Source organism: Quercus lobata, chromosome 9, assembly GCF_001633185.2.
Source record: "Quercus lobata isolate SW786 chromosome 9, ValleyOak3.0 Primary Assembly, whole genome shotgun sequence".
In the NCBI taxonomy this organism is placed as follows: domain Eukaryota; kingdom Viridiplantae; phylum Streptophyta; class Magnoliopsida; order Fagales; family Fagaceae; genus Quercus; species Quercus lobata.
In genome coordinates, this window is record NC_044912.1 from 5,886,392 (window position 1) to 5,911,568 (window position 25,177).

General features: G+C 33.4%; 2 protein-coding genes and 1 pseudogene across 2 annotated transcripts; all 3 read left to right on the plus strand.

Moving 5' to 3' along the window:
* Positions 1-1,867: 1,867 nt before the first annotated feature.
* Positions 1,868-4,701, plus strand: LOC115961118 (annotated as a pseudogene).
* A 2,298-nt stretch (positions 4,702-6,999) lies between these two features.
* On the plus strand, positions 7,000-7,754 carry LOC115961119. The gene is made up of 2 exons (XM_031080153.1): positions 7,000-7,364; positions 7,481-7,754. Exons 1-2 carry the CDS (start codon positions 7,000-7,002, stop codon positions 7,752-7,754), a joined length of 639 nt encoding a protein of 212 aa, XP_030936013.1.
* Positions 7,755-13,507: 5,753 nt separating this feature from the next.
* Positions 13,508-17,983, plus strand: LOC115958834 (protein BOLA4, chloroplastic/mitochondrial). Its single transcript, XM_031077078.1, has 3 exons — positions 13,508-13,885; positions 16,039-16,106; positions 17,442-17,983. The coding sequence occupies exons 1-3, from the start codon at positions 13,571-13,573 to the stop codon at positions 17,593-17,595; spliced, it is 537 nt and encodes a 178-aa protein (XP_030932938.1). The 5' UTR covers positions 13,508-13,570; the 3' UTR covers positions 17,596-17,983.
* Positions 17,984-25,177: the final 7,194 nt, after the last annotated feature.

Below are 25,177 nucleotides of genomic sequence, written 5' to 3' on the forward strand. Positions count from 1 at the left end.
CACCTTTCTCTTTGTTTGTTTTGATTTAGGCAATGTGTATTTGCACACATTGTGACACCGCCCTAGTTTTTATAAGGAGTGGAGTTAATTTCAACTTGAAATTCAAATTTTTATTAGTTTTTGGTATTTCTTAATTAAGGTTAGACCCTTTTAAAGTTTTCAAAACGCTTACAAAGACATCCATTAACAAAGGTCATTTACCAATGACTGTTGTGACCAGCGAGCAAGAGCATGAGATACCCAGTGCGATGACTGAATGAAGATAGGCAATATGCACATTCAGAGCTAAGAGTGACTATGTGAGAAGCTAAAAATGCGACGAATGAATGAAAATATAGGCAATATGCATGTATTATATCTTATGCTGCCATTACTGCATATATATATTTTACCCCCCGCCCCCCAAAAAAAAGGTATTGAACTTTTCATCAAGTTTAAACTGCTTCATGATAGATACTGGCATATATGGTTGTCATGTTATTAGGATATTCTGCACCACCAGATCACAAGGGAAACCATAAAATTTGGGGAGTGTGCAATCCAAGCTAGAAAAAATTAAATGAGAATTCCAAGTAAAATTTTGACTACTAAAAAATAAAACAAAAATACAATAATAAATAACTGTTGAATGGGATATAAGTGAAAATGCATGCCATCCTCTCATGCTCCCTGCCCTTTGTACTTTTGTTTGTCATTTTCGAGGTGGTACACCATGCATCAGATTCATGATTCTTCCCAAAAAAGTATTTTGTATTAAATGATACCATGTCATCCGTATCAAAACTCAATAAATAATAGATATATATATATATGTAAAAATAACTACTCACTAACACATGTCTTTCATTTATTAGTGGAATAGTTATTTTTTACTAACATGTCTCTCACTTACTGGACTTTGATACTACGGCCAAAATGGGCTTTTACCCCTTTCTCACAAACTTTTCAGCAAAATGCCCAATTTTTAAAACTAATTAGGAAAATACCCCTGTTTTGAAACTCGATTTTCTAAAAATCGAGTTTCAAATGTAAAACTCGTTTTTGGAGCATTGAATTATAGCGAACGTGGACTGAAAATTTTTTTTTTTTTGGAACTCGAGTTCCATGTAAAGTACTTGATTTCATGGAACTCAAGTTCCACTTGAATTTTTTCAAGGAACTCAAGTACTTCACATAGAACTCAAGTTCATGGAACTCAAGTTCATGGAACTCAAGTACTTCACGTGGAACTCCAGTTACATGAACTCAAGTTCTTGAAAAAAATAAATAAATAAATTTTTAGTTCACTATAACTCAATTGTCTAAAAGTCAAGTTTTAAATTGAAACTCGATTTTTAGAAAATTGAGTTTCAAAATAGGGGCATTTCCCTAAATAGTTTTAGATATAGAGCATTTTGCTGAAAAGTTTTAGCGAAAGGGGCAAATGCTCATTTTCTCCTTGATACTGCTGACATTGTATCATTTAATACCAAATACCTTCTTGTTTCCTCCCTCTCACATGTAGGTGGACACCACACGTGAAATTCGCCTCTATGTGAGAAGAAGGAAACATGCATCCGATGTATGGTGTATTTTCTCATCATTTTTCACCTTCAACAGTGATTGATCAATTCCCAAACAGAAATTCTATCTTTACATCCACATGTTCATTTTGGACTGTAGATCACTCTCGATCAGTCTCCGATAGACACAATTGTTATTTCTCTCTATTAAAAGGTGAAAGTACGTTGTAATTATCCTTCACTTGCTTGCTATAAATTCGACTTCGAAAAACATCATAACTCATACTACTACAACAACCATTGAAAATTTTTTATTATTATTATTCTTATATACTCTCATCAAACCACCTTTCTTCTTGTCATATATGGCACCACCAGCCACCTCTCTAGTGTTCACAGTAAGAAGGTGCAAACTAGAACTAGTTGTCCCAAGCTAAACCCACGCCCCATGAATTCAAACAACTTTCTGATATTGATGACCAAGAGAGCCTTTGATTTCAAATTCCATTCATACAATTCTATAAATATGATCCGTCAATGCAAGGTAGAGACCCTGTGAGAGTCATTAGAGAGGCACTTGCAAAAACACTTGCTGGTAGGATTAGGGAAGGACCTGGCCGAAAGCTTGTAGTAGAATGTACTGGTGAGAGTATCATGTTCATTGAGGCTGATGCTGAAGTTACACTTGAACAGTTTGGTGATGCACCTCAACGACCGCCATTTCCATGCTGGGAGGAGCTCCTTTTTGAAGTTCCTGACTCTGGAGGGATCCTTAATTGCCCATTATTGCATATTCAGGTGCATATTTGGTTAAAGAACTCATACAACATCTAAGTTGTTGGATGATTGTAACAAGAAAACAATTTTTTGGATGATTGCCCATTAGTACTTTTACTCTCATAAAAAAAATTAAAAAAAAAATTGAGTACTTTCACCTTGTTAAAAAAAAAAACCTACTTTCTTGTCTACGACAGGACAACTTGACAATTGACTTTTTATACTAATTTGTGTCAAAATTACTTTAGTTCAATGTTTCTTTTACATATATTATGAATTATAATTATAGGTTCTACTATCCTTGTGTCAATCCTACGATCTGATCCTCGAACACTCTCACTGGTCCTAATAATTACACTACAACAAAAGTGGGCTATGGTGACAACACTTATCGTCACAATATGTCATTATTTTGTCGCCGAAGATATATGGTGATGAAATAGTATTCGTCACAATTCGTCACCTAATATTTTTGTCACGAAATATGATTTTTAAAGACGAAACAAATTTGTCATCAATGATTTTTAATTTGTAATTTTTTTATTTGACTATATAAGGTGATGAAATATTCCATTACCAATTGTGTGTGTGTGTATATATATATATATATATATATATATTAATTCCAATAGTTTAGGTGACGAATTATTTCATCACCAATTTTTGCTTAAAGTTAGATACTGGTGACAAAACTTTTCGTCACCACTTTTTTTTTTATTTGTGTTATTTACATTTACTTGCCATTACATTAACCTGTTCATTTCCAACCACATCCATTCATTCCCAACCACATCCATAAACAAACATCCATACAATCTAAAAAACAAATAAAGAACCACTATACTATTAAAATCATTGAAATTAGTTGTTCACAAAGTAATTACAACAATATATAGATAAATGATGTCTTCCATACATTACAAAAATGAAACTAAGTTCAAGTAGTGCCACAAAAAATGTCTTTTTGCCACCAATCTCATATCTGCACAAGTATAAACAAAAATACATCAATACCATAACATTGTGTTGATTTGCCCTAAGAGGTTATGCGTCTCAAGTGCGGTGGATTCATCTTAGCCATAGGTCTTAACCACATCATAAGCGACGGAGTCGGACTTCTCCAATTCATGATGGCCGTAGGCGAGGTAGTGCGCGGTGCAAGTTCCCCATCCATTCAACCGGTATGGCAGAGACATCTCCTTGACGCGTGTGACCCACCGCGTGTGACATACACACATTGCGAGTATGACGAAGTGTCTGACACTAAAGGCATCATTATCCCACTCGATAACATGTCCCACCGCTCCTTCTTCTTCGAACCCACTAAGATTTTTGCCACACCACTTAAGCCAATGCTCTACATTTGAGTTACTCACAGCCTATCTCTGGCATTGTCACACCATAGCGATCCAACTTGACCCAGACGAGGAGGTCTGCATTATTTTCACAATCAATGCATGTGCAAAATTTAACCCTGAATTACCAATCAGTTATTACGGTAACAGCTTTGCATTGCCTGCGGGTTACAACTACAGAGAAATTATGTAAGAAACCATTGGGTTATGCTTTGGAATTGGTGAAGAAAGCGAAGAATAAGATGAGGAGTACATGCAGTCATCGGTTGATATGTTAGTCATTAGTGGTAGGCCCCACTTCACTGTGGTGAGGACCTTCCTTATGTCGGATTTGACACGTGCTGGGTTTATAGAGGTAGGTTTTGGGTGGGCAAACCAATTTATGGTGGGGCAGCCAAAGGTGGGATCAGGGCTATACCTAGTGTGATTTGCCCGTTTATTCCTTCTAAGAACGGTATGGGAAAGGATGGGATTGTGGTTCCAATTTGCTTGCCAGCTCCAGCTATGGAAATATTCGTTAAGGAGTTGGATGGATTGTCCAAATGTATTGTCTCTAGCATGTAAAATGTAAATCCACTTAATGTGATAAAGTGATCGAAATCATGCATTACGGCGTGTATTGTGCTCTTTTCTAGAAATTAATAAATAAATAAATAAGAGTGATTGTTGTTTCCAGTTTAAATGGAGAAAATCAATTATAAGAAGAAAAAAAAAATACTATATCTATAAATGGATATAGTCTTATTGATGCACAATCTGTTTGGTTGCAAACTCAGTTCTGGAATGGTCTTCAGCTACCACAACTGATCAGTTTTATTGCTGCAATGGAGGCTGCCTTAAAAAACTTGAATTCTGCAGATTTTGACACTCTTTGTATTGCATGTTGGATGATTTGAAACTGCAGAAACAAGCTAATATTTGAGAATAAAACTGCTTCATCTAAGGATTTATGGGCTCGGGCTGAACTTTACAAGTTAGAATTCATGGAAGTGCAGCAAAAACAAAACCAGGTTACTGAAGTGCAGAAAATGAAGTGGCAGCCACCAAATTCTGATTCAATCCATTAGGGGTGTGCATGGGTCGGGTTGGGTCAGGTTGAGGGGATTTTTTGACCCAACCCACCATGATGGGTCAAAAAAAACTCAACCCAACCCAACCCATCACATAAGTCCAACCCACATGGGTCGGGTTGGGTCGGGTTGAACCCATGAATTTGAAATTTTTTTATTATTATTATTAAATTAAGTATAAAAAATATTAAAATATTAAAAAAAACCTAAAGATTAGTATCAATGTAACTCCTTAAAGGCAAACAACACTAATGACTAAACAACAATAGTAATTTATTAGAATTTGTGTGAACTAATTGGCTTTTATATAGGATAGGAAGAATTAGCTATTTAAAAAAATTTATTAATTATATAATATTATATATATATATATATATTAAATTAGTATTAGTAGGAGGAACTGAGGAAATACAACTCTACAACTGTTTTTTTTTAAATTATTAAATATAATATATATATATATATATATATAAAAGTTCCCTACAATTGATTTAAAAAAATATATTAAATATAAAAATATATTTTAAATATATATTAAATATGGGTGGGTCGGGTTGGGTTTGGCGGGTTTGTAATTTTATGACCCAGACCCAACCCAACCTGCCATAAAATTTTTTTTTCGTAACCCAACCCAACCCACCAAGCCTTAAAAACCGACCCAACCCGGCGGGTCGGGTCGGGTTTGGCAGGTTGGTGGGTTTTCTTCACACCCCTACAATCCATAAACTCAATCTAGCAATTTCCCAATCGAAGAAGAACACCTCTGTGGGTTTTGGTTTTCTTTTAAGGAACAATAAGGGTGAAGTTTTAGTGGCATCATGTCATCGTCTATAGAAGAATCTAAACTCCCTCTATACAGCAGCTACAGTAATGAGATTGGCTCTTTTGTTTTGTCAAAATACTAGTTTCTATAACGTGATGATGGAATGCAACTTTGCGGAACTTATGGACCTCTTGAATTCAAATAGAATCTATTGTTTAGAAGCTGCTTGGATCATTAAAGACATTAGTTTAATTAGAGATAGTTTTTCTTTTATATCTTTTCATAGTATACCTTTGCGATGTAATCGTGCTACATTAGCTTTAGCTAGTGCTGCAAAAGAGAATGAGGAGGCCATTGTTTGGTTAGAAGAATGCCCCTCTTTCTTCTTCCCCACTGTACAAAGTGATTTAATTGAATAAAGTCTACTATCCTTTTCTCTCTAAAAAAAACTCGTAATAGATTTTTACATTACTTTTTTGTTTTGTTTTCAACCGAAAATACACCATTCGTAAGACTCTTTTTTTTTTTAAAAGAAAAATTTGTAAGCTTGTGTAATGAAATTTGTAATAACCATATCAGGGGTTTTTTTTTTTTTTTTTTTTTGAGAAACAAACACACACACAAGGGAGAGGAAAAGGAGTTCAATAACCATATTATTAGAAACTAAAGCTAGTTTGAAGCACAAAATGCAATTGTTCAGTTACAGCTATTGTTCAATTACTACTACTTAAGCTACTTACCGCGTAAATAAATGATTTTGTATTAGATGTACAGAATAGCATGTCATTTGTACATAAGAGTAGGTTTATTAGTTACATTAGTAATGACACTTGTCATGATTAGATTGGATAGGTTAGTTTTTCTGTTGTGTAGCTTGTAGCTTACCACTCCTCTGCTCCTATATATAAGAAACAGAGCAGATATTTAATATATACGGAATCATTTTTCTCAAGCTCATTCTCTCTGTAATGTTCATTCTCTTTTCACTTCCTCCATTACTGAACCTTCGAGCTTGCATTTGATTTCAATATGGTATCAGAGCTGAACTAGTTCAGAGAATCATTCACGTCTGGTATTCTTTGACTCTTCCTAGTTCAATTTTTTTCTTTCTTTCTTTCTTTCGATTTCTTGGTGCTTCTTTTAGATCAATTAGTAATTTTCTTCATTGTGTTTCTGATTAATTCTTGCACTAAGTTCATCATCTTGATTTCTTTGGCACATTGAAATCTAGATTCTCTTCTTCATCATTGGAATTTGTTTTCTTTCCAATCTTAGGGTTTCAATTCCCAATTTGCAGTGAGTTCATCAAGATTGCAAATTGAATCTTGATTTGATTTCTTTCCAGTTTTAGGATTTCAATTCCCAATTTGTAGTTCTCTGTTGTGATTTCATCAAGATTGTAAATTGAATCTTGATTTGATTTTGGTTGCTTTCATTGCTTGTTCTTTGAAGAACTCTCTGGAAAGTCAATTCTGGTTTTTCCTTTCATTAATTCTTGTTTGGGATTCTGTATCTTCACTATTGTACCAAGTATGACTGAAAGTACATCTAGTGCAACTACTCATACTGCCCAGCCTTGGGAAAATTCCTCCAGTCCATATTTCCTATCCAGTGGTGATAATCCTGGTGTTTCATTGGTTGTTCAACCTCTTACTGAGGAGAATTATAACACTTGGAGTGGGGCTATTTTAATCTCTTTAGATGCCAAGATCAAACTAGAGTTCATTGATGGCTCTATTCCCAAGCCTCAATCTGTTGATCATCCCTATTACATAGCCTGGTGTAAGTGTAACAACACAGTCTTAGCTTGGTTGTTTAATTCTGTCTCTAAGGATTTACAACTAAGTATAGTGTATTTCAAGACTGCTAAAGTTGTATGGATTGACTTGCAGTATAGGTATGGGCAAGGCAATGAACCAAGAATTTTTGAGCTGAATTGACTAAAGAGAATTTATCCATCAATGCATATTACACTAAGTTTAAGGGACTTTGGGATGAATTCACCAATTTTAGGACCTTTACCTATGGTCATCAAGTAGAGGACTATACAATGTCTTTTTTGATGGAGTTGAATGAGACTTGTGCTGTTGTTAGGGGACAGATTCTTCTTATGGATCCTATGCCTCCCTTAAGCAAAGTTTTCTCTCTTATACTTCAAGATGAGAAGCAAAGGAAGGTAGGTGCTGCCAAGAAGATGCAGATTGACACTGCAGCTGCTTTACCTTCAGTTTTAGCAGCAAAGAATGTTAAGAATGCTAAGAAAGGTAGGCCACAATGTACCCACTGAGGTGCTATGGGTCATGTGGTTGACAGGTGCTACAAGTTGCACGGATACCCTCCAGGCTACAAGTTCAAGTTTGCCAAAGGTCAAGCTTCAACTACTTTACCACCATTTGCCAACAATGTTATTGCTTCTGAAGATGATGCAAGTGAAGGTGTTAGCCTTACTAAGTTAGAATATTAGTAGTTACTTGGTTTGTTGAACTCCAAATGTCATTTTGGCACTCAAGGACCTTCTGAGGGAGCTGCAAATACTCATCAGGTTGCAAACATCATCACTTAGCCTTCATTTGATCTTCAAGGGCATGAGATATCAAGTATCTGGTCTACTCCTTCCCTTGGCTACTTAGTTTTTTCTTCATCCATCAATACTTCTCATATTCAATCCACTGATCGGATCCTTGACAGTGGAGCCACTGATCATATGATTCATTCTTTTGCATTTTTCACCTCAATTACTTCTGTAGTACAAATTTCTGTTAGGCTTCCCAATGGTGATATGGCTAAAGTCACACACATTGGAACTGTGCAATTATCCTCTACCTTAATTCTTCATAATGTGCTTTGCATACCTAGCTTTTCTTTTAATCTGATTTCCATTAGTAAACTAACCCAACATCCTTCTTGTTATTGCATTTTCCTTTCACAATACTGTTTCATTCAGGACTTACAGCTCTGGAAGATGATCGGGTTGGGTAGAAATCAAGGTGGACTATACACATTGCAAAGCAGCTTGCCATCATATATTTCAGATACTCTTTCCAAACTTTCATCTTCTTTTCCATCTATAACAACTCTTAATTCTTGTAATGTGCCTTCTGTTGATACAACTAGTCTATGGCATTGTAGATTAGGTCATCCATCTGCCAAGAGACTTGATTTGTTGCAATCTGTTGTACCAACTATCATTTCTTGCAATAATAAAACTTTTGATTGTTCTATTTGTCCATTAGCTAAGCAAAGAAGATTATCATTTCCTACTTCTGTTTCTCACTCATCTGCATGTTTTGATTTAATACATGTTGATATCTGGGGTCCTTATTCCACACCATCCCTTAATGGTTCTAGGTATTTTTTCACCTTGGTAGATGACTATAGTAGGTGTACTTGGGTTTTTCTGATGAAATATAAGTCAAAAGCTTCATCTCTGATTCAATCCTTTTATAATATCATTCTTACTCAGTTTAATCTTCCTATTAAGGTCATTAGATCAGACAATGGACCTGAGTTTGCTCTAAATTCCTTTTATGCATCTAAAGGGATTATGCACCAACTGTCTTGTGTTGAAACACCTCAACAAAATTCAGTTGTTGAGAGAAAACACCAACACCCCCTTACTGTGGCTAGAGCATTAAGGTTTCAAGCCAATTTACCTCTTAAGTTTTGGGGTGATTGTGTTCTCACTGCCGCTTATTTGATAAATAGAACACCTAGTCTACTCCTCCAAAATATCACTCCTTATGAGAAACTTTTAGGACATTCTCCTTCTTATGGTCATCTAAGGATTTTTGGTTGTTTGTGTTTTGTTTCAACACTATCTAGAGATAGGACTAAGTTTGATGTCAGGGCTAAGTCTTGTATGTTCCTTGGTTATCCTTTTGGTACTAAGGGTTATAAGGTCTATGATTTGGCTACTAAAACTTGTTTTATTTCTAGAGATGTTGTCTTCAAGGAAACCATTTTTCCTTTTAAACATTGGTTGTCCCATTCTAAACCAATTTTTATTTCTTCCTGCCCTTCCATGTTTCCTACTCAACCTGTCATACCAAATTCTAGTCTTTCTTTTCCTATTGCAGAGTTCACTCCTTCTTTAACATTAGATCTGGTTGTTCCTCTTGATGAGTTTCCTGACCTTGTTCACCAAGATTCTAACTTTCCTAATCCATCTTGTGATGTTCCTCCTATTGTTCAACCTATTAGGCAGTCTACTAGAATTAGAAAAACTCCTAGTTATCTTCAAGACTATTATTGCAACTTGGCTTCTGCACATGTGTCTACCACAGTTTCACTTCCTCAATCAGATTCCACTGCTGCTTCTGGTGATACAGGTATCCTTTATCCTCTTGCTTCAACTTTGTCTTATGCCAAACTTTCTTCTTCCCATAAATCCTTTGCCCTTGCTTTAACTATTGTTAAGGAACCTAATTCTTATGCTCAAGCTTTGCTTGATCCTAAATGGCTTGAAGCCATGAAGGCTGAAATTGATGCACTTCAAGCCAACCATACTTGGGTTATGTGCAAGCTTCCTCTAGGTAAGGTGCCAATTGGATGTAAATGGGTTTATAAAATCAAGTTAAAGGCTGATGGTTCTGTAGAGAGATATAAGGCTCATTTAAAGGTTTTACACAAACTGAGGGTATAGACTTTTATGAGACTTTTTCTTCTGTGGTCAAGTATGTTACTATCAGAACTCTTTTGGCACTTGCTGCTGTTCATGGTTGGCATCTCACTCAATTGGATGTCAACAATGCCTTCTTACATGGGGACTTACATGAGGAGGTTTACATGCTTCCTCCACCTGGGTTTGGCAGCAAAAGGGAGGTTTGTAGACTTACAAAGTCTCTTTATAGGCTTAAACAGGCAAACAAACAATGGTTTGCAAAGTTGTCTTCTACAATTGTTGGTCAAGGTTTTGTTCAATCCAAGGCAGACTACTCTGTCTTTACAAGGATTAAGGGAGGTTCTATGATCATCATCCTTGTTTATGTTGATGATATTCTTATTGCTAGTAATGATGTGGATGCTGTGAATGTGTTTAAGCAATTTCTAGACAGCAAGTTTAAGCTCAAAGATTTGGGGACTTTGAAGTATTTCCTAAGTCTTGAGATAGCAAGAACTTCAAATGGAATTTCCTTATGTCAGAGAAAGTATACTCTTGATTTGCTGTCTGATGTTGGTATATTAGCTTGTAAGCCAACAAGCATTCCTATGGACCAATCAACTAAGTTCAGCAATTCAGTTGGTGATGCAGTCCCTGATGCTTCATTGTATAGAAGGTTAATAGGGAGACTTCTCTATTTGACATTGACTAGGCCTGAAATTTGCTATTCAGTCCACAAATTAAGTCAGTTCATGAGCTCACCTAAAGTACCTCATCTTCAAGCTACATACAGAATTCTCAAATATTTGAAGCACACACCAAGTAAAGGGTTGTTCCTGTCTGCAAGATCAAAATTGCAATTGAAGTGCTACTGTGATGCTGACTGGGCAGCCTGCCCTGACACCAGAAGGTCAATCACAAGGTTTTGTGTGTTTTTAGGAGATTCACTAATCTCTTGGAAGAGTAAAAAGTAGCAAGTAGTGTCAATATCCTCTGCTGAGTCCGAGTATAGATAAATGGCAACAGTCACTAGTGAGGTGGTTTGGCTTATTGCTTTGTTCAAAACCTTTGGTTTAAACCACACTCAACCTGCTTTTCTCTATTGTGATAGTAAAGCAGCTCTTTATATTGCTGCCAATCCTGTGTATCATGAACAAACGAAGCATATTGAGATAGACTGCCATTTAATTCGAGAAAAAATTGAAGATGGGGTCATTAAAACATTTCATGTTCCTACACGGCACCAGATTGCATATTTCTTTACCAAAGCTTTAGGCCAGAAACAGTTCTCTCACTTGCTTTCCAAGATGAACTTAATCAACATATATGGTTCATCTTGAGGGGGAGTATTAGAAATTAAAGCTGGTTTGAAGCATAGAATGCAATTGTTCAGTTACAGCTATTGTTCAGTTACTGCTGCTTAAGCTACTTACCGTGTAAATAAATGATTTTGTATTAGGTGTACAGAACGGCATGTCGTTTGTACATAAGAGTAGGTTTATTAGTTACATTAGTAATGACACTTGTCATGATTAGATTGGATAGGTTAGTTTTTCTGTTATGTAGCTTGTAGCTTACCACTCCTCTGCTCCTATATATAAGAAACAGAGCAGATTTTAATATATACAGAATCATTTTTCTCAAGCTCATTCTCTATGTAATGTTCATTCTCTCTTCACTTCCTCCATTGCTAAACCTTCGAGCTTGCATTTGATTTCAATACATATCAAGGTTGAAGTAAAAAAAAAAACACTGTACACTTTGTTTTAGGTATACATTAAATTCAATAAAAATAAGGATGTAGGGTAAAGGATCACTTTTACACCCTACAATGATATTGTGCCACATCAGAATTTTAAAAACAAGAGATCAGATGCTGCCACACATAATCACATTCCACTGTTAGCTAATGTAAAAATAAAAAAATTAAAACACAAAGCAACCTTCTTCCTGTTACCCGTACACGTTGCCAGAGATGTTGTGGGCGACGTCGAAGTGTGATCATGTGTAGCCACATCTAACCTCTTGTTTGTAAAATTATGATGTGACACAATATTATTGGAGGCTGTAACATGAAACTTGATTTTTGTACTTCCTTCGTTTCCACATGGAAAGCATATGACATGCTATAGTGCATATTTGATTATATGTCAAAAGACGATAAAAATAAACAAGAGATTCATGGTGGAGGATAAACTCTTCTTGCTGGTGGCAACTTCTCTCCTAGTCCATCCATAAATCTCTCTGTTTCTTTCAATAAAGTGACTCCATTCAACGGTTTTTCACTTATAAGTACTTTTTTTTTTCATTTATGCAAAATATTTTAACAACTTTTTTGTAAATACATTAATAGGAAGGAGGGATTTGAAGTTTTGAACCTTTGTTGTGTATGAAAAATTGTATATGTTAAATTTATATTATTGTGTACGTTGAATATATAAAATTGTGTATGTTGTTCCCATCAAAAAAAGAATTGTGTATGTTGAATGTTCGGAACTTGATATTTTGTGCATATTAAAAATCTACATAATTTGAAAATATTATATATGTTGAATATAAAGAATTGTGTATTGTCCTTGAAAATTTGTGTACATGGAATATGCGAAATTGTATTATTTGTGTATATTCATTGAAAAATTGTGCGCGTTGAATCTACATAGTTGTTTACGTACATTCCTTGAAAAATTGTGTACGTTGAATGTATAAAATTGTTCACATTCTTTGAAATATTATGTACATTGAATTTACAAAATTGTTTAAATTCATTGAAAAATTGTGTACGTTTGTAAAATCATAATTTTGATCAAATCACACATCACATTATATCAATCCTTCTAATTTTTAGGAGGTTTATATGTGAGTGTCGAGTATATAAAATTATGAAAAAAAATGGTATATGTTGAATATATAAAATTATGTACATTTTTTGAAAATTTGTATACATTGAATAGTAAACTTGTGAATGGCCAACCGAACGTTCGTTCGACAACAAGTTTATGCATGAAACCCAAACTAATGGTTCAAATGAGGGGTTTATATAAAACCTTATTCAACCCGACTTATGGACACCCTAATACTTTTTTTTTTTTTTTTTTGGTAGAACAAAATGAGGGCCCTTATGGTTGTATTATACCCTCGAGTACGGCGCCGAGCCCCAACGAGAGGGACTCGTGTGGGGGGTCAACCCCATTGAGGATGCCCATCAACAAGAGCCCGCTGATAGCGGGAATCGAACCTAGACTGGTTAGGCGAAGTGAACGAACCATGCCAGCTGAGCCAAGCCCTCGATGGCGACACCCTAATACTTGAGTATTTCTACTAGTATGATATTTCTTTCTGGTTTGTTACTGGGCCCATCAATAATACGCTACACTATTTTTTTGGGCCTTGTCATCAAAACTCAGCCCAGGCCCATCTCTCCTTCTTCTTCTTCTTCAGTTCTTGTTCAGCAGCCACAGAAGAAAGCTAAAAGCTCCAATCTTTGGGAACCCAAAATCACTACAATGGCCAAGACGCTGATGGTGCGTCCGTACGTTTTCGCAGCATCGTCACGAGCAGCCAGAAATCTCTTCCTCCGTCAAGCTCAGCCAACGAGACCCTTTGTCTCTGCTGTGCTATTCAACAGAGCACGCACCAGTTGTACCAAGCTCCAATCTCATAGTAATAGTAAAAACAGTGTTGGAGAAGAGTACAGTTGTGGGAATTCGTTGGGGTTCTGGTTTGTTCCGGTGAGTGGTCGAAGGTTCAGCACACGGGCCACGAATGTCAATGATGCTGGGTCCATCGACTCGCCTCTCATGCACTCCATGGAGAAAAAGGTTTGCAACTTCCTGATAAATGATATAAATTTTTTATTTTGATTATTGGGTTTTGTGCTTTTATTGTTTTTGATTCCGGGAAATGAAAAAAAAAATTAACTAGCTTTGCTTATTTTTGTTTTGCTATGATAGTTGAATTGTTTAAGAGTGATGGGGTTATGTTTTAATTTTGTTTTGTTTTGTTGGGTCTTTGATATTTGATGCCAATTCTTAAGAATTAGAATTTAATTTGTTTTGTTTTCATCCATTTTTTAATTTTTTATATATGTCTTGAAATGGGTTAAATTGCTTTTGATGTTCCATATGGATGCATTGGAATCTATCTGTAGAATCTCATTATACTGGGTCAAGCAAATACTCCACTGTGAACTCAAATGGAATTATCAACTTGACATTGCAGTTGCTAAATTGTTTTCCAAAATGATCTAACAAGGTTCCTAAACAAGAGCTTGAAGTGAAGGCTCTATTGTCTTGCCTAGAAAAAACAATAACTATGTTGGAAAGGCATCGCCATTTAGGCCATGATTACCCATCTGAATGAAATTTCTGATATATAAGCTCCTAGCTTCATGCTTCATCTTATTGAATAATACCACCATCCTTTATTATTGTATTGTTTTTGGCAATTTACATAGCACCCAGTAGGTCTTGGACCTTCAACCACATCCTTCATCCTTCCTTAAGAGAGGAGGAAGTGCAATTTGAGTCAGAATTCATTGGCACTTCCACAATCCTTTATTTTATTTTATTTTTTTGATAAATAAATAAATTTATTAAACAAGATACTCAAATCAAGCACACAGGAATTATAAGGAAAAAAGTGCTAAAGAGAAAAACAAACAAGAAAAACATGACTGTTATTTAGTGCTCAGGGAGTCTGTAAATCTAGGAACACCTCAATCGAAAAAGAAATTGAGCATGTTGTCGTCCACTCATATAAGGACTTCAAAAACAAAAAATTCAACTTCGTCATGCTGAGCTCCTGTCCCTCAAAGCATCTTGCATTTCATTCACACTAAATACACCACATGAGACACAATAGGACCCCTAACCAAATTCCCCTGCTGTCCCATCTTCACATACTGCCCCTACCAGCTCAACCAAAGTTCTTTTACTGAATACAGCACTGTCACAATCCTTTATTGTGGAGGAAGTTTTAGAGAAATGTAACAGGAGGATGCAGGAAGAAGATACTGCACTCATATATTGGGGGGGAACAGGAGATGGAGGAATGGGTAATTTTTTATTCTGCACACATGTGTGCATGCATGTGTGTGTGAGTGAGATCCATTCTTAGGGGAATTGTAGGCTTTAAATGGATTCTTCAATATGACTTCTCAAGGAAAAAGTTATGACACCACATTTTCCCACTCTCACATCTGTCATATTTTTTTGTGTGTGCATGAGAGAGAGAGAGAGAGAGGTGATGAATCCGTTCACTGGTAGAGATCAAAGAAGAACAATGCAGAAATTTCACTACCACATCAGTTGCTATGGAGTTGGACTTGTGGGATAGAGAGGAAGGTTACCTTATTTATGTACTAATTGTGTTGGAGGGTGATACTGATGTGAATTATAATGGTGGCACTTTGTGAAAAAGTCACACAAAAAATGAATAATTCGATGTTGAGTGTTAACATCTACTGAAAAACAAATTAAGTTTTTGTGCCATTTTTTAAGGAAAGCTTGTGTACACCTCCAGTGTATTTAAGCTTTTCTCATCTCAAAGTGTTGTTTATCAAAATGAATCTACAGAGAAAATATAACGCTGGCACTCTGTGAAAAAATCACAGAAAAAACTAGTAATTTGATGTTGAGTGTTAACATCTACTGAAAAACAAATTAAGTTTTTGTGCCATTTTATAAGGAAAGCTTGTGTACACCTCCAGTGAATTTATGCTTTTCTCATCTCAACGTATTGTTTATAAAAATGAATCTACAGAGAAAAAAGAAGGGAAGATAACAATAAAGAAGGATGCAAGTTTTTTTTTTTTTTTTTTGAGAGGGGTGGTGGTGGGCGGTGGTTCTGTTTCTATTTCTTTCTAGAGTTGATTCTGTTTATCCACCTTCATTCATAGGCTATTAGTTTTTTCTTTCAATAACTATATTACCAGCTCTCATTGCCAATAATATGTTGCAATTTGCTTCAACAGATCAAGGAACATCTCAATGCAGAATCAGTCACTGTGAGAGATGCTTATGGTGATGGTCGGCATGTCAGGTAAGATCATGTTATTGCTGGCTTATGATTATAGCCAAATAAATAAATGCATGTGAACCACCTTCAATTGACGTATTTGGGCTTTTGTCAGTTGATTTATTATTTTTAATATATTAATGGAATTTACTTGGTAGAATGATTAATGGAAGTTCTCGGTATTAATTGATACACACACACACACACACACACACACACACAAATGTAGGTACTTATCCAAATAAATCTGTTGTTAATGATAATGTCTTACTTTCTAGGTGTTCTAGTGGTTCCATGTTCTTATTGGCACAACAGCTTTCTCCACATAGCATGATATAATTTTCTCCTTAAAAAGGAATTTGGATGAATTTTTTTAAAGGCCATTGCCCAGGTGTTGGTCTCCTCAAAAAAGATCAGAAAGAACCGCTGTATATATATTCAAAGCTGCATACATGATAGATATCAAGCATCTTTCCATTCCTGACATCAGTGATCTAATTTTGCATGGAAACCTTGTGTTTCCATAAATGCAAACTCTTGAAGATGATTGATCCTATCTGCATTTCTGTGACTCACTTTGTATTGTCCATCAATGCACTTGGGAGAATGACAATGACAATGTATTACTTATCAACCGTTTAACATGGAGCAATGCATGTATAATCAAAATGTTTAAGTTCTACCCTGATAGGTTTGAAAGACCATGCCTTTGCAATATAATTTGATTGAAGTATCACCTTAAAGAGTTAGTGCAAGTTTTTTTTTTTTCTTTATTTTACTTATTGTTTTTATAGTGAATCATTATTATTTCCTTTAATCATGCATTTACAAATTAACTTTAGTGATGCATTGTCTTACATTTTCTTTGAGTATGTAGAAGAGATGTCTATGTTTGAATATGGTGGGAAAAATACACTTCTGCTCGTCTCCTAGGCAGCAAATGAGTTTTGGTTGGTGATAAACTGATAATTGTGGAATATGTTTGCGAATGGCCATTGGTTCAAATGGCACTTCTACCCTCCACCCCCCCATAAGTATGGGGTGGTGGGTGAGGTTGGGGGATTTGAATCCCCTTCAATGCATGAGTGTTTACCTAGTCCCAAAAAAAATGTGGAATATGCGGGTGAAATTTCTTTTTCCTTCTATTGCTTGTGAGTTTGGGCTTATCAATGTGAAAGGCTTACTCTGTTAGTTTTGGAGGTACCACCTCTTATAAGGGATGTTTTCATTTATTATTCTATTAAGCTAAGAAATCTTCTCTAAGAAAGTTACAATAACCCTATCTGCATGAATATCAGACGTTTTGGATCATGCGGTTAATTAGTTACAAAACTGATTTGCTCTGCGACGTGCTTGCAGCATTGATGTCATCTCTTCAACCTTTGAGGGACAATCGGCTGTTAACAGGCAGAGGATGGTGTACAAAGCCATTTGGGAGGAGCTTCAGACCACAGTGCACGCGGTTGACCAAATGACTACCAGAACCCCCACTGAAGCATCAGCTGAAAAGTGAATGCAGCCTGGTCGGTAGCTAGACTCCCTTTAATGGATTTCCTGGTTGTAATGAAATGAAACTGTTGCATATGTTGCTTCATGCCTGTTGAGGAGTCCCTATTATATCTGAACAACAGCTTTCAAATGACAGGTTTCATTGCTAAAATTATTTATCAGTCTCTTGGGATGGGGTGGTGACTCCCTTTTTCTCTCTTAAAAAAAATCAAATTTTGTACTTTAATCTTGCTTCATTGAAACCTTAAAAAGGATCCCTTTTGATGTCCCTTTTTGGCCAATTCTATGCTTTTCCACCTTCTCTAGTTATTATGTGCTGGAGAGTGGAATCATGGATTCGTGTTGTCAGCATAAGCGTCAAAGGAATACCCAAACTATGATAGACGCATAGACTTCATCATCCAAAAAATCCCACACCTATCGATTTCACTGTTCACAAAATCCGACATCGATCACCTTCACCTTGTTGTCGATGTCCTCTACTTTTGCCTTAGTCGCTGAATTTGTACACGTACAGGTTGATGATGAAGCCCATTTATATGTGCATCATGGTTTTTTTTTTTTTTTTTTAATAACCTTCTTTTTTAATTCGTGTATGGATTTGTATTTGAAATATATGTTTGATTGATATGCTTATTATTAAATAAATGTATTTATTATGTTTGTGGGTTATATAATATAAATAAAAAATTTATAATATTTATTGAATAGCATCATGAGAGTAAATTCGTACCATCTATATTTTCCATATTCATTTTTCTTCCCAACCAAATAAAGAAAATTTACCTTCTCAAAAAAAAAAAAAAAAAAAAAAAAAAATTTACATTAGTTTTCCATCGATTCACTTTTCCATTCTCCTAACCAAATATAGTGAAAATTAAAATTTTATTTTTATCCTCTCAGTTTTTGTTCTCCCAATATTTTCCATCCTTCCAATCAAATGGATTCTATGTTACCTAACATAGGTCCGTCTTTGGATATTAAGGTATTGTACCTTTCTTTTGTAAGCATAAATGATTGCACTATTACAGTGGTGTACCATTATACCATTTCACAATAAATCTCTTTTTAAGATGATGACAACTTCTCAGGTTTACTTATGACTAACATATATGGCCTTTGAGAACATATTTGACCTTTTTAGAAAGATTGTCCTATGAAAAAGTGGGGTTGTATCTATAGTTGGGGCACTAGTGTTCTTGGTGAGGCCTTTTTAATACTCTGTTTATAGACGCTAAATTTTTTATGTGATATCCACACTAACAACATTATCATCCTAATATGGAACTAATATTTTCATCTCCCTCGTCTATTAAAATTAATTATGATCACTCACCATTGTCAAATCTTATCTATATATATATATATATATATAATAGGTGAAACTGAGAGAAACTCAAATTAGAGTTTCAATTTTGTGCCATGTATTCTAAATTATTTATTCTTAAAGAGTTTTATTTCTTAATTTTAGAATAAAATGTGAGACCATATCATAAATATTTATCCAAGTGAGTTATTAAGTACAAAAACCAAAGAATCTAGATTAAATGAATCGCCAAAAAAAAAAAAATTGCATCACAATAATTTTTTTTTTTTAAATATGAACAATTTACATTTTATACCTAATAATATCCTTACAAAAATTTTTTAAAGAGTTAACAAAATATAAAAATGACTATCAATAATATTTAAATTATATATATATATAAATTATATTATGCATCTTATTGTATATCTTTAAGTGTATCCATGCATATGCATGAGGTTACAAGCTAGTTTATGTAAATACATAATCACAAATCCAAGTCACTTAAACATCTTTTCTTCAATATTGATGACAGAGCTCGAGATCCTCTCTGAGGATGAAATTGAATAAAATTCAAATCTCTCTCTCTCTCTCTCTCAAAGTTATTTGTGTGTGTATATATATATATATATAATTTGATTTAAATTGAATATTAATATGACATTTATAGTATAGATTTTTAGTTTTAATCATGTATTATGAGATCATTTTTGTTTTAGTAAAACTTTTAACTTCTTAAACATTGGAATTTTTATTTAATACACTAGATGCCGAATATATTAAAAAAAAAAAATTGGCCCACTAATTAAAAAGTAATACATCAATATAAAAAAAATCATTGCAGGCAACTATCATTCTAATTAATCTCTCAAAATACTCTATTTTCTTTTAAATTTATATGCCATGTAACATTTCACTATTCTTTCTTATCCCAAAGATCAATAAATTACATATTATAAAATAATAAAAAATAACAATAAATTTAAGGAAAAAAATATTTTACTTAAGAAATTATGGGAAAAAAAACAAATTGAACACATAAACAAAAAAATGCATTATTGAAACTCGGTTGAGAAAACAAAAAGCTACTTAGACAATATTTTAGTACTCATAATAAGTAGGTTTTTTATTGTATGATTTATAATGAAATTTATTTAGCCAGATGCCATAAATTTAATTTTATTAGAGCAACTAAAATTTTTTCATGATTAATTCCACAAAAAAATAATGAATTTAAGTGGAGTTTTTATAAAATTTGTATAAGCTACTTGTAATTTTATTACTCTTTTTTGAATATTACAAAATTTTCACTTGTTTTTATGCTCCATTTGTTTCGACATTAATGTTTTTATGAGAAATGAGTTATATAAAAAAAATTTCTGAAAAATTATATCATTTTTCTATGTTTGGTTGCAACCATAAAAATAAGCTTAAAAACGTGAATTTTTACTCCTCTGTTTCATATGGTGTGAGATAAAGTTGTTTTATGAAAAAAAAAAATTTAATGGAAAACAATCTCAAACATAAGTCATGAGTTTTACATTGACCAAAAATATATTTTTTTGACCCTTTTTTTTTATATTACCAAATATAGGAAAACATGAAAAATTATCTTCATAGTTGTCCATCAAAACAATAATTTCCTTAGTCCTAACATAGCTTCGTCTCTGGACTTTAGTACATTGATAGTGCAACTCAGATACGAAGGCAAAGAAAATTTGAAGTTTGAACTATATATTAATACAATGTAAGATGAAACTCATTTCTTCCTTTCCTATACAATCAACTGAAATATTTGCATCTTCTATAAAAACAAAAACTGAAATATTTGCACAATGATGTAGCACTGAAATATTTCCAAAGGATTATTATAAATAAATAAATAAATAAATATGTTTCTAATAGAAACGCGTCTAGCATTCAGATCTTCCCCCCTCCAACTATCAAATTATTAAAAAAAAAATAGTAATAATAGTATCCCACTATACTAATAGTGTCTGTTTGGCATGATTGGCATGATTAATATCAGAAAATTAACTAAGCTGAAATGAAACAATACCAACAATATTGAGCTTGGAACCTTCACTTTAGTATTCTACATGTTGTTTGTCTTTAAAAATCAGTCTTCAACGTATATTCATACATTGTGTCGCCTTGATGGTCCAGAAGGTGGAACTGGCTTGGGGTTTTTGGGAGGGAACCTAAATTTTGGGGGATGAGCAGATTCATGATGGTGGTGACAGTTCTTGTGGCATTTATGGTGGTGGTAGTGGTGGTGGTGGTGGGTTAAACGATGGATTATATATTTTGCTCCATTTCCTAAGTGGGGGACAAGGTAAATAAGCAAGAGAAGAATTAGCACAAAGTGTTTAGAAGCCATGAGAGGAAAGATTTGACCCTGATAAGTACCGCTTATCAGCGCTATGCTTGCATATATATATATATATATATATATACTGCTGTAAGAAAAAAAGTGAGTGATAAGTTAAAGAAAAAGAAAAGTTGGGTTTATATGGTACCTTGGTTTTGGTTTTGGAGATTGAAAATACAGGAAAGAACAAAGTCAAAGACTCAAAAAGGTAAAGTTGTCCCAAACGATGCACTAATTGGGGGGTCGAAAATGTCAAGTTTTGCATTGTAAGTTGTGTAACTGACCTTGTTAGAGCTAAGTTAACATTGTTTTTATAGAAAATTAATATGGTTTTGACAAAAAGGTAATGAGAAACAAGGTGAGAGTATTAACTGAGGCAGAAACGGGTTTGCGAGATTGCAGGTAGGAATAGATGAAAACAGTGTTATAGAGCATCTCATTTATAAGTTCGTTACCTTTTATTCGACTAGTCTCTCTCTCTCTCTCTCTCCCCTTGTAAAAGTCATGATTTTACATGTGACATTAGGTATAGGAAGAAGTGGAATAAATTCATCAGTTGCAATGACAATAAAATAGCATATATTTTCTCTATATTCACACTATTTTAGTTTACACTTCTTCTCAAAGGGAAGTCAAACTCAACCGTATATAAAGAGACGGCAAATGAGTCAAACCCGAGCTTATCACTTTAGGTGAGGTGAAGCGTAGCCGCCGTCATACTAAGCTGCCTTCCTCTAAGTTTGGTTCACATTAAAAATATTAGAAGATAGAAGAGAAGAACTTGAAATTCTTTTCTAAATCGAACATGTGGTTCACTAATCAAGAAAGAGAAAAAAAAATTTGTTGGAAATTATGAAAATATTTTTCTCCTAGATGGTACTGCTGGAATTTTCTTCCTTATGATGTTGATAGTAGAGAAAAAGCGTGGTATTTAGAAGATATGTCAACATTCTCTTCCTTCCTCAATCAAGTTTAAATTTTGAATTAATTCATTAGTACTGGGTCGGCGAGGCCATTTTTAATGCAAATTTAACTCATCACCGTGGAAAGTGTATTGCTTTCAAGATTCCACATTTTTCATTTAGCAAAAAAAAAAAAAAAAAATCTTGTGATATTTTTCACACCTTTGACAGTTTAGGTAGCTTGAGATTTTATTTTTTTTCATAATTGCAAAGAACATCTCACATTCAATATCAACTCAAACCAAGTTTGGAAGTTTGTTAAAAGAATTTTAAGGTTTTGGGTAACTTTTCACATATAGTATAGGCCTCCGGTTTCATGAAACAGGGTATGAATCAATGTGCTTTGAGGTACTTGGTCAAGGGTAAGTTTTTGACCAAAGCATAAAATGTAACACCGGAAATTATAATCATCCACAACCATAAAATTTACTGCCTACTTCATCATCATCATCTTCTTCTTTCTTCTTTTATAATTATTTTATTGGCAATTATAGATTTACATTGTATTGTTAATATAAATCTTACATTGTAGACTAAATAAATATATACAATGTTCTACACATTTGCAAAAAGTGTGTACTTAAGAATTTTCCTTATTTTATTTTATGAAAATATTAAGCCTTCTTCTTGCTAATGGTACTCTTTCTCATTGGTTCATGTCTTATAAGGTAGAAAGAGGAAAGTTGTGTTTCCAACGTGGGACAAAAGAATTTAAGGCAAGGCAAGGCAATCAAGCCAAAAAGCCAAAGTCAAAGCCAAGAATTCTTGAGTACCTACATTTGGTATTTATTATTTATTTTTATTTTTTTGGTTCTCTTTGATTGTTAAATTTTATCCTATTGTGTTATAAAGGATTAAATATAGCATATAAAAATATTGTAATTTAATATTTATTCTATTACACATCATGATTTTTTATGGTGCTCAATTTAAATGTTAAACTATGAGACTTTATTAATTTTTGTTTATTTTTTAATCCTTTGTGGTGGACAAAGTACTCTTAATAATTGTATTAGAAGTAAAGGTTAGCCAAACTAAAATAATCAGATGAGTGACAAATTTTAGCTTTTGCAATTTTACTTTAATTTTTACTATTATTTTATAACAATGCTTATATAGAAATTTAATTCTTAAATTTTGCTAATAATTGTTTATTTGATAATATGTTTTGAATGGATGAAATTACAATTTCTACAAAGAAAATAACCTTAATAAATTATCAACAACAAATTGTTTTTCCTAATTGGTCCAATTAATCATTGTTAAGTTTATTAATTTTCTTAGTTACATTTTTTGGTGTTTTGGACTGTAGTCAGAAAAAAAAAAAGTTTGAGAAAGTTTGTTTAAAACTAAAAGAATAATTTTCAAATTTTATATTCTTTTTAATGATTCACAAAATGTTATAAATAACTTTTATAAATTTAAAAAAAAAAAAATCATTAACTTGCCTTTTGAATTTCTAAGAAAAATTGTGTTGTTTTCATTTTGGTACAACAAAATTTATATTTATGATTTATGATTATTCTTATAATACATTTATGATTGTTTCTATAATAAATAAAAATATGATTATAAAATAAATTATTTTTTATTAAATTAGTTTAAATTGTAAAAAAAAAAATTAATAAAACCACCATAAAAATGATTATCACGCATAACACGCAGGTTCGCGGCTAGTATATATAAAGGTAAAGACCTCATGCGGAGTGCATGAGCTCTTATCATATGGCACTCTAATATTTCATTTAGCATTTTTAATCTCTTATCATTAAATTTTTTTTATTGTTATCCAAAAAATCACATTAACTTCTTTTTTTTACTGTTATCTAAAAGATGGGCTGTACTTTAAAATTAAATTAAAATCATACCAAACTTTATGAAAAGCTCAAGCCCACTTATTACCTTACATATTATGACCTAGGCGTGACCCTTCCACTTAACTTTTTTCCCACTTAACTTTTTTCCCACATTCTCCAAAATTTGGACTAGCATCATAAAATAGGACACACACTTTGAAAAACTCTCTTTACAATCTTCTTAATAAGACTCTTATTATTAAGTGCCACGTTAATTTGCTATTTCCTCTTCCTATGGTAATAGTATTTTTGCACAAAAATGGATTATTTCTACACCATCTTCTTTTATATGGTGGAATATATTAAAAATAAATAAATAAATGGTTTATATGATAGAAACAATAATCCCCTCAATTTCTTTTTTCATTTAATTTCTAATGTAGAAGACTCTTGAATTCAACAAATTATATGCCCAGTTGTTCACTCTCTTTCAAGAAACGTAAAAGATATTGTACACTTTAATTAGCCAAAATAATTAAATAATTGTGAATTCATATTCTTAAATATATATATTCATAATAATTTTGGTTCTTTTTATTTTCTTCCTCTTAATGATATGTATAATATAAATGATCATAAGATGAGTGTTATATGGCCATAAAAAATAGTTATAAATTATTTCAAAATAAAAGTATAAAGTATCCGCACATTGCACGGGACATTGACTAGTTGAAATAATAGCATCACATAACTTACAATGTTTTGCTCTTTGTATTATTATTATTATTATCACGGATGACATGGTCATACATCAAATCTCCTATATTGAACTTCTCAATCATTTTCATTAAAAACTAAAAGGAATTTTTTGTAATATTATAATAGCAATGTCAGTGTAACTCATCACGATTCATAATACATGATTCTCTACAGTATACACTATCAATATTAAGAACAAAGCAACCCACAGACTACCAAAACTGAAGCATAAATTACAATCATGGCAAAAGCAGAAGCAAAAAAGTAGACAAAATCAATTGCAAAAATCATCGGCAAATATTAAAACTCATGGCAGAAGCAGCAGCAGCCATCAATTGGAGAACCTAGTACAACAGAACCACCACTCAAGGTAATCTGTTGGAGCCAGTACA

Coding starts and splice junctions, on each gene's coding strand:
- LOC115958834 (XM_031077078.1), top strand. CDS start 13,571: ATGGCCAAGACGCTGATGGTGCGTCCGTACGTTTTCGCAGCATCGTCA. Junction 13,886..16,038: donor TGCACTCCATGGAGAAAAAG/GTTTGCAACTTC, acceptor TTGCTTCAACAG/ATCAAGGAACATCTCAATGC. Junction 16,107..17,441: donor GGTGATGGTCGGCATGTCAG/GTAAGATCATGT, acceptor ACGTGCTTGCAG/CATTGATGTCATCTCTTCAA.
- LOC115961119 (XM_031080153.1), top strand. CDS start 7,000: ATGACTGAAAGTACATCTAGTGCAACTACTCATACTGCCCAGCCTTGG. Junction 7,365..7,480: donor TGGATTGACTTGCAGTATAG/GTATGGGCAAGG, acceptor CACCAATTTTAG/GACCTTTACCTATGGTCATC.